The sequence below is a fragment of the Argentina silus genome (genome assembly GCF_951799395.1).
Source record: "Argentina silus genome assembly, chromosome: 3".
Lineage (NCBI taxonomy): Eukaryota > Metazoa > Chordata > Actinopteri > Argentiniformes > Argentinidae > Argentina > Argentina silus.
The window spans coordinates 409,359-421,858 of NC_139657.1; the positions used below are offsets into that span (position 1 = coordinate 409,359).

At 50.4% G+C, this 12,500-nt stretch overlaps 1 protein-coding gene across 1 annotated transcript in view; it reads right to left on the minus strand.

The window, feature by feature from the left end:
* The window catches only part of slc12a3 (solute carrier family 12 member 3), a gene marked incomplete at both ends in the record, with an annotated part of 24,773 nt that extends 14,652 nt beyond the window's left edge, over window positions 1-10,121 (minus strand). Inside the window, 11 exons of the mRNA XM_083665637.1 lie at window positions 810-894; window positions 1,042-1,172; window positions 1,464-1,575; window positions 2,422-2,532; window positions 2,845-2,984; window positions 3,168-3,263; window positions 4,200-4,275; window positions 4,483-4,593; window positions 4,996-5,230; window positions 9,340-9,391; window positions 10,088-10,121. Coding sequence (XP_083521763.1) covers window positions 810-894; window positions 1,042-1,172; window positions 1,464-1,575; window positions 2,422-2,532; window positions 2,845-2,984; window positions 3,168-3,263; window positions 4,200-4,275; window positions 4,483-4,593; window positions 4,996-5,230; window positions 9,340-9,391; window positions 10,088-10,121 — 1,183 coding nt within the window. The remainder of the gene's footprint in view (window positions 1-809; window positions 895-1,041; window positions 1,173-1,463; window positions 1,576-2,421; window positions 2,533-2,844; window positions 2,985-3,167; window positions 3,264-4,199; window positions 4,276-4,482; window positions 4,594-4,995; window positions 5,231-9,339; window positions 9,392-10,087) is intronic.
* Window positions 10,122-12,500: the final 2,379 nt, after the last annotated feature.

The following is a 12,500-nucleotide window of genomic DNA, read 5'->3' on the forward strand; positions in this document are numbered from 1 at the left end:
CTCCAAACGAAACATCTCCAAACGAAACATCTCCAAACGAAACATCTCCAAACGAAACATCTCCAAACGAAACACCTCCAAACGAAACACCCGTCGCTTCAAAACAAGCCGATGGACTATTTTGTTCGCCTGCGTGAAAACACAGAGAAACAGGCAACTTTTATGAGAAAAACCACAAAGGTAAATGAGAAAGCCCTCAAAGCTAGTTACCTAGTTGCTGAACTCGTAGCTAAATCCAAAAAGTCCCACTCTGTGGCAGAGACATTAATACTACCTGCCTGCAAAGCCGTTGTCAACGAGATGCTCGGCCCTGACGCGGTTAAAGACACAGCTAAAGTCCCGCTCTCAGATACACAATTGCCAGGCGTGTTGATGACATGTCTACAGACATCGAAAGTCATGTTTTGGGAAAGATACGCATCAGTAGGAAATTTGCGTTGCAACTTGATGAGTCTACGTATATTAGTGGACATTCTCAGCTCTTGGCCAATGTGCGTTTTGTGGATGGAGATGCCATTAGAGAAAACTTCCTATTTTGCAAGGCACTGCCAAAAAAAACAACAGGAGAGGAAATGTATATAATATTGTAATTATATATACTGTATCAGGCTACAGTGTCATTTTGTAACATTTTTGGTTGGTGGTGTGCCGCAAGATTCTTCCAATGTAAAAAATGTGCCGTGGCTCAAAAAAGGTTGAAAAACACTGGTCCAGAGGATGGCTGTGGTCTATGTGTGTGTGTGTGTGTGTGTGTGTGTGTGTGTGTGTGTGTGTGTGTGTGTGTGCGTGCGTGCGTGCGTGTAGTGTACCAATGGTAGCGGCTATGATGAGGTAGGAGACGGTGGTCCAGAGGATGGCAGACATGGTTCCTCTGGGGATGGCCACAGTGGGGTCCTGGGGGGGGGGGGGAGATCAGTCAAAACCGGCCAGGCCAGACCAGACCAGGCCAGGCCAGGCCAGACCAGACCAGGCGACAACAGACTAGCACAGACCAGACCAGTCCAGACCAGTCCAGACCAGACCCAGAGGCAGAGCAGGTACCTTCAGGTCTCCAGAGATGTTGGCCCCAGCCAGGATCCCTGTGGCCGAGGGGAAGAAGATGGAGAACATCCCGAAGAAGCTTCCCTCTGGCCCACGCCAGCTCGGCACCAAGTTGGCTGCAAAGATGTCCGCTGGGGGGAGAGAGACGGGTCAGTATGGAGGTTACAGGGGAGGCTGCTGGAGGTGGAAATCGGAGGACGGGCTAATTGTAATGCATGGAATGGAATGAGGAATGATATCAAACCCAATCCTCCACCAGCCTCCCCTGAGTCAACTGTCACAGACAGGCAGGCAGGCAGACAGACAGACAGACAGACAGGCAGGCAGGCAGGCAGACAGGCAGACAGACAGGCAGACAGGCAGACAGGCAGGCAGGCAGACAGACAGGCAGACAGACAGACATGTATGGGGAAGGGTCTGACCTCTGTAGTTGAAGAACCCCCTGGCTTGTTTGTGGGGCGAAGCAGGAATGATGGTCCCAACAAGGTAGTTAACAAACGACACCATGATGACCAGGAAGAACAGCACCTGGGCCTGGGGTTGGGACAGAACACACACCTCACACACACACTGAGAGAACACACACCTCACACACACACACTTAGAGAACACACACCTCACACACACACACACTGAGAGAACACACACCTCACACACACGCCTCAAACACACACACACACACACTTAGAGAACACACACCTCAAACACACGCCTCAAACACACACACACACACACTTAGAGAACACACACCTCACACACACCCCTCACACACACACACACACACACACACTTAGAGAACACACACCTCACACACACACACTTAGAGAACACACACCTCACACACACACTGAGAGAACACACCCCTCACACACACACACACACACACTGAGAGAACACACACCTCACACACACGCCTCAAACACACACCTCACACACACACTTTGAAAACACACACCTCAACCACACACTTAGAGAACACACCTTAAACATACACTTACAGAACACACACCTCACACACACACACACACCTCACACACACACACCTCAAACACACCCCTCACACACACACACCTCAAACACACCCCTCACACACACACACCTCAAACACACCCCTCACACACACACCCCTCACACACACACACCTCAAACACACCCCTCACACACACACACCTCAAACACACCCCTCACACACACACACCTCACACACAGACACCTCACACACACACACCTTAAACACACCCCTCACACACACACCCCTCACACACACACACACCTCACACACACACACCTTAAACACACCCCTCACACACACACACCTCACACACACACACACACACACACACACACACAAGTCTCATATGAAAGAGTTTCTTTCCTGACCTTTGACTCCCACTCCATCCCAGCCAATGAGATGGCCAGGAGACATGTGACAGTGACCACGCCTATGATGCGGATGTCATTGATGGGGTTCACTATGGCAACGCTGTTCTCCTGGGGGAGGGGGGGGTGGGGGGGGAGAGAGAGGGGGGAGGGGGGAGGGGGAGAAGGAGAGAGGGGGAGAGGGGAGGGGGGAGAGAGAGGGGGAGAGAGAGAGGGGAGGGGGGGGAGGTGGAGAGGGAGAGGGGAGGGGGGAGAGAGGGGGAGAGGGGGGAGAGGGAGAGGGGAGGGGGGAGAGCGTGAAGAAAAGCTCTCCCTAACCATTCCAATAAGAGAAAGTGGCGACTTTGGAGAGAGAAAGGTCCATTATCAGACTACAGCCAGTGTGTGTGTGTGTGTGTGTGTGTGTGATGGCGACCCACTCACGTGCATCAGCGCCTGGACAGTCTCAGCGAAGCCCACCGTATGCATGGCGACCGCCACGGCGTTGGCGAAGGCGAAGATCAGGCCGATGGACCCGCCCAGCTCAGGACCCAGACTACGAGAGATCAGGAAGTAGGTCCCCCCTACAGACACACACACACACACACACACACACAGACAGACAGGCAGACAGACAGACAGACAGACAGGCACCCAGACTACAAGAGATCAGGAAGTAGGTCCCCCCTGTGTGTGTGTGTGTGTGTGTGTGTGTGTGTGTGTGTGTGTGTGTGTGTGTGTGTCTGTGTGTGTGTGTGTGTACGTACCTCCCTTCACCTTGCCATTGGTGGCGATGGCTGAGGTGGACAGACCAGTGATCCCCGTGATACAGGTGGAGAGAAGAATGATGACCCATGTCAGACCTGTGGGGGGGGACAGAGAGAGGAGGGGGGGGGACAGAGAGAGGAGGGGGGGGACAGGGGGACAGAGAGAGGAGGGGGGGGGACAGAGAGAGGAGGGGGGGGACAGGGGGACAGAGAGAGGAGGGGGGGGGACAGAGAGAGGAGGGGGGGGGGGGCAGGGGGACAGAGAGAGGAGGGGGGGGACAGAGAGAGGAGGGGGGGGACAGAGAGAGGAGGGGGGGGGACAGGGGGACAGAGAGAGGAGGGGGGGGGCAGGGGGACAGAGAGAGGAGGGGGGGAGACAGGGGGACAGAGAGAGGAGAGGAGGGGGGAGACAGGGGGACAGAGAGAGGAGAGGAGGGGGGAGACAGGGGGACAGAGAGAGGAGAGGAGGGAGACAGGGGGACAGAGAGAGGAGGGGGGGAGACAGGGGGACAGAGAGAGGAGAGGAGGGGGGAGACAGGGGCACAGAGAGAGGAGGGGGGGAGACAGGGGGACAGAGAGAGGAGAGGAGGGGGGAGACAGGGGGACAGAGAGAGGAGAGGAGGGGGGAGACAGGGGGACAGAGAGAGGAGAGGAGGGGGGAGAGGGGGAAAGAAAGGGTGGGGGACAAGTATGAAGTTTATACTCATCAGGCTTTATTATAGACCTCTGTATACAGCAGTGTGTACCAGGTGTTAGTCAGGCCCCTGTATACAGCAGTGTGTACCAGGTGTTAGTCAGGCCCCTGTATACAGCAGTGTGTACCAGGTGTTAGTCAGGCCCCTGTATACAGCAGTGTGTACCAGGTGTTAGTCAGGCCCCTGTATACAGCAGTGTGTACCAGGTGTTAGTCAGGCCCCTGTATACAGCAGTGTGTACCAGGTGTTAGTCAGGCCCCTGTATACAGCAGTGTGTACCAGGTGTTACTCAGGCCCCTGTACGCAGCAGTGTGTTCCAGGTGTTAGTCAGGCCCACCTATGCCAGCCTGGGCAGTGATCCAGGGCAGACGCAGGTACAGGATAACTCCCCAAATGTTCAGCATGCAGCGGATCTACAGGAACACACACACACACACACACACACACACACACACACAGAACCACACACACACGCACGCAGCAGACACACACACACACGCACGCAGCAGACACACACACACACGCACGCAGCAGACACACACACACAAACACAAACACGATAAGAGAACAGTGGTCCCTCCTCCCTGGAGACCCCCCCCCCCATGCCCCCCTCCACTTACCATGACCCCCTGTACCCAGCCAAACCTGGGCGGCTCGGGGGGTTCATCCCCCTCCACGTCCTCAGAGCTGTCTCTGGTATCCTCACACAGAGGGGGCGGGGACGGGTCCTCCTGGGGAGGGGGGGTAGGGGGGGTAGGGGGGGGGCAGGAGTTAGGTCAGTATTTCAACGTATGTATTACATATAGAGTTCAGATCAGACAGGATATCTCCAGTTGACGGACAGGTTCAAAAACCAAAGACTGACCAGACCTGAGACCTGAGGGCCAGCCACAGCTAGGAGACTTACAGCTCTACCAGGTTACATTTACATTACATTTACATTTGAGTAATTTAGATGCTTTTATCAAAGTGACTTACAATCAGTACATTAGTCTCAGCAAGTGAATCAACTACACATCATCATCATCATCATCATCATCATCATCACCATCACCATCATCACCATCACCATCATCATCACCATCATCATCACCATCATCATCACCATGGTGGGAGAGGAGGGGTCTACTCACCCCCGGGTGGGAGCGGAGCTGGCAGAGGGAGGGCCGGGACCGCCGTGGCCGGCCCCAGACCCCCGTGTTGGCATAGAAGTCGTAGGTGGGCGGGGCGTCCAGAGTCTCATAGCCCGTCAGGACCGGTCCAATCCCATCACCGTACCAAAGGCTGTCTAGGCTGGGCCTGGCCCCCTCCCCCCCCCTCCCTCCCTCCGGCTGGCTGCTGGCTCCCCAAGGCTGGTCGCTGGACGTCCTCCATCCTCACACACACACACACACACACACACACCTCCTCTCCCTGCTGCAGGTGCCTGACAGAGGTTTTATACCTGCAGTAGACCAGCAGGAAATGCCTGAGGATGTGTAGTCCAGTAAATGTTCAATAGGCCAAAGGTGTGTGTGTGTGTGTGTGTGTGTGTGTGTGTGTGTGTGTGTGTGGTCATTTGTGTGGTGAATGACCCCCTGAGGCCTCCAGGTTAGTCAGCAGCTTGTTACCGTGGTTACATTATGATTATTGATGAGATAACCTTCACTCAACAAAACAAGGACAGAGGAAGGGAGCATTAGGAAAAGGCCTCATTGGTTCTACAGCGCCCTGCGTAAGTAATGGGACAGTGCCCTGCGTAAGTAATGGGGTAATTCAATTGGATTTAAATCTGAAGATTGACTTTTACATCAATTAATTAAGAAGTGAGACAGTTCTAGTGGCAGCTATACATGCCCAAACCAGAACACCCCCTCCACCATGTTTCACAGATGAGATGGTATGCTGTCAATCTTGGGCAGATCCTTTTTCTCTAAACTTTCCACTTGCATTTACTCAGGTACATGATCATATTCATCTTATCTGTCCACACAATCTTCTCCAGACCTCTGCAGGCTTTTTAGGTAGTTTTTACAGTTTTATCAAATTGTAAATAACCTCTGTAGTTCTGAGGTATTGTGTGGATGGTCTCTGACACATTGACGCCTGCCTCCTGGAGAGGGTTCCTGATCTGTGGGACAGTTGTTTTGGGGGTTTTCTGAATCATGGTGACCATCCTTCAGTCATCTACTGTAGAAGTCTTCCTTGGCGGAGTGTGTGTGTGTGTGTGTGTAATGGTAGTGACCTTGGTCCCTGTAGTGTGTGTGTGTGTGTGTGTGTGTGTGTGTATAATGGTAGTAACCTTGGTCTCTGCAGTGTGTGTGTGTGTGTGTGTGTGTGTGTGTGTGTGTGTGTATGTAATGGTAGTGACCTTGGTCCCTGTAGGTTGTAATGTTGTACAACAACATGGCTAATGAGTGTGTTACAGAGTCTCAGCTGAGTGAGCCTGTCCTGCCGGCAGCAGTGTGTGTGTGTGTGTGTGTGTGTGTGTGTGTGTGTGTGTGTGTGTGTCTCAGCTGAGTGAACCTGTCCTGCCGGCAGCAGTGTGTGTGTGTGTGTGTGTCTCAGCTGAGTGAACCTGTCCTCCCGGCAGCAGTATGTGTGCGTGTGTGTGTGTGTGTGTGTGTGTGTATGTGTGTGTATGTGTGTGTGTGTGTGTGTGTGTGTGTGTGTATAAGCTGTATGCTGTGTGGGACAAAGATTTACATTTTTACATTCATGGCATTTAGCAGACGCCTTAATCCAAAGCGATTTACAACAAATACATTTGTCTTTTAAGTGAATCATCTATCCATCAGTCATCATAAGACAAATTAATCAATGCTCACACCAGGGCCATAGGCAGTCACAATGCTAGAAGATTTATTTATTTTTTATAAATAAAATAATTTTATTTGTTTTATTATTAACAGGAGGATGTGATGCCTAACCCTAACCCTAACCCTAACCCTAACCCGGTCCGGATTCAGACCATAGAGTGGATCTGCTATTATCTTAGGAGTTAAATTCGTAGTGTACTGGTCTGTCATGTAAGTAATACTACACATTGGTTCCCCAGTTATCTTGCCACCCCAGTTTAACAACCCTGTCTAGTTTGTCCAGACATGCTCCTCAATGCTCCTTCCCAACACTGAATACAAAAGGTCAACATACTCTGAATGAGGGTCTTGTAAAACAGTCAGCATAGTTCACATTAAACCTTCTGAGTTTCCTTAAAAAGTAGAGGCATTGGGGTGTACCACATCATCACATGGTCCCTGGTTCAATTCCAGCCATCGACATATCCTGCATGTCATCCCTCCTCTCTCTCCCATCCTTCCTGTCAATCTCTACTGCCTCTATCCCAATAAAGCAGAAATGCCCTAAAACATATATTAAACAAACAAACAAAATAAAGTAGAGACGTTGTTGAGCTTTTGCAAACGTAGCATTGGTGTTGGCATTCCATGTCAGTGTACTATCAATGATGAGTACAAGGACGTGCATTAAGTCATTGTACTCCTGTATGCTTTCAATGGTTGTGTCATTAAGTCATTGTACTCCTGTATGCTTTCAATGGTTGTGTCATTAAGTCATTGTACTCCTGTATGCTTTCAATGGTTGTGTCATTAAGTCATTGTACTCCTGTATGCTTTCAATGGTTGTGTCATTCATAATTACCGGGGACAGAGAGGAGGGTTTTTAAATCAATGATAATTTCTTTCGTTTTCTTTCATCCATGGAGGACCTCTACACTCAGCGCTGCAGGAAGAAGACTAACCGGATTATTAAAGACCCTCATCACCCCAGCAACAAACTGTTTCAGCTGCTCCCGTCTGGCAGACGCTACCGCAGCATCCGGTCTCACACCACCAGACTCAGGGACAGTTTCATCCCACAGGCAATAAGACTGTTGAACTCCTGAGCTACTTAGCTCACCACAATGACACTTTAACTATGCCACTTTATAACATGCCACTTTATAAAATGCCACTTTATACCAGTCGACATCTGGATAAAAACGTCTGTTTACATTTCACTTTTTACATTTTACATTTACATTTACATTTATTTAGTTTTGTATTTAGGTAACTATTGTTATTGTTGTTGTTTCTTTTATTTTTATTATTTACACTTCTTATTGCACTGTTGGAGGAGCCCAAGACTTAAGAATTTCATTGCCAGCGATTGCTCTGTAATTGTTGTGCATATGACAATAAAACCATCTTGAATCTTGAATCTTGAATGTTTAAGATCAATGAGTTATTTGAGCACTGGTTGTAGAAGTGATTAATCTCAGCTCTATAACTGGTCTCATTAATCTCAGCTCTATAACTGGTCTCATTAATCTCAGCTCTATAACTGGTCTCATTAATCTCAGTTCTATAACTGGTCTCATTAATCTCAGCTCTATAACTGGTCTCATTAATCTCAGCTCTATAACTGGTCTCATTAATCTCAGCTCTATAACTGGTCTCATTAATCTCAGTTCTATAACTGGTCTCATTAATCTCAGTTCTATAACTGGTCTCATTAATCTCAGCTCTATAACTGGTCTCATTAATCTCAGCTCTATAACTGGTCTCATCGTCAGTTAAAAGACCTATGAGAGCCGCATCATCTGCAAATGTTATCATTGTACAATTATCCTGATGACTAACACAGTCACTGGTCACAATGTGAACAGCAAAGGTGAAAGGACACAACCTTGTGGTACCCCAATCTGAGTGCTGATGACAGAGGACTGTCCTCCATGGACATGGACATACTGTTGCCTCTCAATAAGGAAGTTATATATCCATCTTATGAGGGTAAGATTTACTCCCATGCTACCCAGCTTCACTGTCAATACATCTACCTGGAGTACTAAAGGCAGATGAGAAATCAGCAAACCGTATGCGCACATAAGATGATGGGGTTTCGGAGTGTTTGTAAACTTGGTTCAGAAGTGTTACTGTTGCATCCTCCACACCTCTCTTTGCTCTATATGCAAATTGTAGAGCGTCCATCTGACCATTGGTTTCAGACTTTAAGTGAGATAAAACAATTTGCTCAAGACGTTTCATAATTACTGAAGTTAAAGCTACTGGTCTAAAATCATTTAATTCAGAGGGATTTGTCTGTTTATGCTAATGAGCAACCATTAAAATCACCCAATATTATTTTTGGTGCATCTGAGGAGATAGCTTCCAGATCCTGGACGTGTGGGTAAATAGATAATAACCAGTTCAAAGGTCAGCAGAGGGACAGCTCCCTCAGTAGAAATAACACACATTTCTGAACCAATCACAAAGTCTCTCACATCACCAACACTTTGGATTCACAAATTGATGAAAACCGTCACAATATCAACACATCAGACAGAACACCCCCTCTTCAACACATCAGAGCTTCAACACATCAGAGCTTCAACACATCAGAGCTTCCACACATCAGAGCTTCCATCAGAGCTTCCACACATCAGAGCTTCCATCAGAGCTTCAACACATCAGAGCTTCAACACATCAGAGCTTCCACACATCAGAGCTTCCACAGCATCAGAGCTTCCATCAGAGCTTCCACACATCAGAGCTTCAACACATCAGAGCTTCCACACATCAGAGCTTCCACACATCAGAGCTTCCACACATCAGAGTACATCAAGCTTCAAATCAAATCCAATCAAAGTTTATTCAGGTACATGGAATACAGCTTTAGATGATGCAGTGAAATGCTTGTGGTAATCTAGCTCCTCAACAACGCAGCAAACAACAATCAAACAATCAACAATCCAAAAGATGAATAATAAAACAATGACCTCAGGTGTGGGAGTGTCCAGCAGCTTTACTGACGGTAACAGTACAAGTGCTTTAGACAACCGTAGTGACCATCTTGGTCCTATCAGAAATGCGTATCTTCTGTCCTCCTGGCGTCTGATTGGCCGAGCTGCGTGTCTTCTGTCCTCCTGGCGTCTGATTGGCCGAGGCCTCGGTGTGGCGTCTGGTTGGCTGCGGTGCCGTGCCACTCTGGTGTTGTGAAGGAGCCGGGTTCTAGCGTGTGTGTGGCAGCGGCCTGATTCACAACACCAGCTGCAGCACACACACCTGAGAGGGGGTGGAGCTACACACACACACACACACACCTGAGAGGGGGCAGAGCTACACACACACACACACACCTGAGAGGGGGTGGAGCTACACACACACCTGAGAGGGGGCGGAGCTACACACACACACACACACACACACACCTGGGAGGGGGAGGAGCTACACACACACACACACACACCTGGGAGGTGGTCCAAGGCTGCACACAGAGACATCCAGGATCTGGTCTTCTCCACAGTCAGAACTCCAGGCTGGTTATCACTGGTCTGGTCAATGTTATCACTGGTCTGTCTGGTCAAGGTTATCACTGGTCTGGTCAATGTTATCACTGGTCTGTCTAGTCAAGGTTATCACTGGTCTGTCTGGTCAAGGTTATCACTGGTCTGTCCGGTCAAGGTTATCACTGGTCTGTCTGGTCAAGGTTATCACTGGTCTGTCCGGTCAAGGTTATCACTGGTCTGTCTAGTCAAGGTTATCACTGGTCTGTCTAGTCAAGGTTATCACTGGTCTGGTCAATGTTATCACTGGTCTGGTCAATGTTATCATTGGTCTGTCTGGTCAATGTTATCACTGGTCTGGTCAAGGTTATCACTGGTCTGGTCAGGGTTATCACTGGTCTGTCTGGTCAAGGCTATCACTGGCCTATCTGGTCAAGGTTATCACTGGTCTGGTCAAGGTTATCACTGGTCTGGTCAGGGTTATCACTGGTCTGTCTGGTCAAGGTTATCACTGGTCTGTCTGGTCAAGGTCATCACTGGTCTGTCTGGTCAAGGTTATCACTGGTCTGTCTGGTCAAGGTTATCACTGGTCTGTCTGGTCAAGGTTATCACTGGTCTGTCTGGTCAAGGTTATCACTGGTCTGTCTAGTCAAGGTTATCACTGGTCTGGTCAAAGTCATCACCAGAGGTGTGGACAGGTCACTTTATCCCCTTCACAAAGCAGAGGAACATACAGGAGTCAGAATGAAATCAACCTCACTGGTCTGTAGATATGACCGTGAGGGCTGTGTGTGTGTGTGTTTCATCCCGTTGCTCCACATTAGAAGTTCTTCCTGATGAAGAAAAGGAGCCAAGAGAAGCAGGACTCCATCTGCCTCCTCTCAGGGCATAATACCCCCCGCCCCGACCAGCCATCTGCCTGGTAGGCCCCCATGGTACGCCTAGACATGGTAGGACCCCCTCTGTCAAACATGGTGACCTTCAATGAATCTAAAAGTACATAGACTTCCTCCAGTGCTTCTCTGTCCTGTAGGCACTGTTGAGGAGCAAGCTTAACAAAAGCATGTCACCAGATCATCTCTGACTGTATTCCATGTATGTGATCAAAAAAATCACAAAAAAATAAATAAAAAGAATGAATTTGAAATGTAGGGCTCCTATACCAAGCAGATACGCGTCATATGAGATGACCGACAACGAGAGAATATGTAATGATAAACCAACAGGAGGGCTTATAATGAAATGAAGGCAAAAAGAAAAACAGAACTGAAATTTTATTTCAAATGATGAAAAAATACAATATGGAACAACAGAAAAATTAACAACAAGAAACAAAAGGTGGGTGGGGGGGGTCATCTGAGCAGTCAGACAGGTGGTGGTGGTGGTGGTGGGGGGGGGTCATCTGAGCAGTCAGACAGGTGGTGGTGGTGGGGGGGTCATCTGAGCAGTCAGACAGGTGGTGGTGGTGGGGGGGGGGGGTCATCTGAGCAGTCAGACAGGTGGTGGTGGTGGTGGGGGGGGGTCATCTGAGCAGTCAGACAGGTGGTGGTGGTGGGGGGGGGGGGGGGGGGTCATCTGAGCAGTCAGACAGGTGGTGGTGGTGGCGGGGGGGGGGTCATCTGAGCAGTCAGACAGGTGGTGGTGGTGGGGGGGGGGGGGGGGTCATCTGAGCAGTCAGACAGGTGGTGGTGGTGGGGGGGGGGGGTCATCTGAGCAGTCAGACAGGTGGTGGTGGGGGGGGGGGGGGTCATCTGAGCAGTCAGACAGGTGGTGGTGGTGGTGGGGGGGGGGTCATCTGAGCAGTCAGACAGGTGGTGGTGGGGGGGGGGGTCATCTGAGCAGTCAGACAGGTGGTGGTGGTGGTGGGGGGGGGGGGTCATCTGAGCAGTCAGACAGGTGGTGGTGGTGGGGGGGGGGGTCATCTGAGCAGTCAGACAGGTGGTGGTGGTGGTGGGGGGGGGGTCATCTGAGCAGTCAGACAGGTGGTGGTGGGGGGGGGGGTCATCTGAGCAGTCAGACAGGTGGTGGTGGTGGTGGGGGGGGGGTCATCTGAGCAGTCAGACAGGTGGTGGTGGTGGCGGGGGGGGGGTCATCTGAGCAGTCAGACAGGTGGTGGTGGTGGGGGGGTCATCTGAGCAGTCAGACAGGTGGTGGTGGTGGTGGGGGGGGGGTCATCTGAGCAGTCAGACAGGTGGTGGTGGTGGGGGGGGGGGGTCATCTGAGCAGTCAGACAGGTGGTGGTGGTGGTGGGGGGGGGGGGGGTCATCTGAGCAGTCAGACAGGTGGTGGTGGTGGGGGGGTCATCTGAGCAGTCAGACAGGTGGTGGTGGTGGGGTCATCTGAGCAGTCAGACAGGTGGTGGTGGGGGGGGGGGTC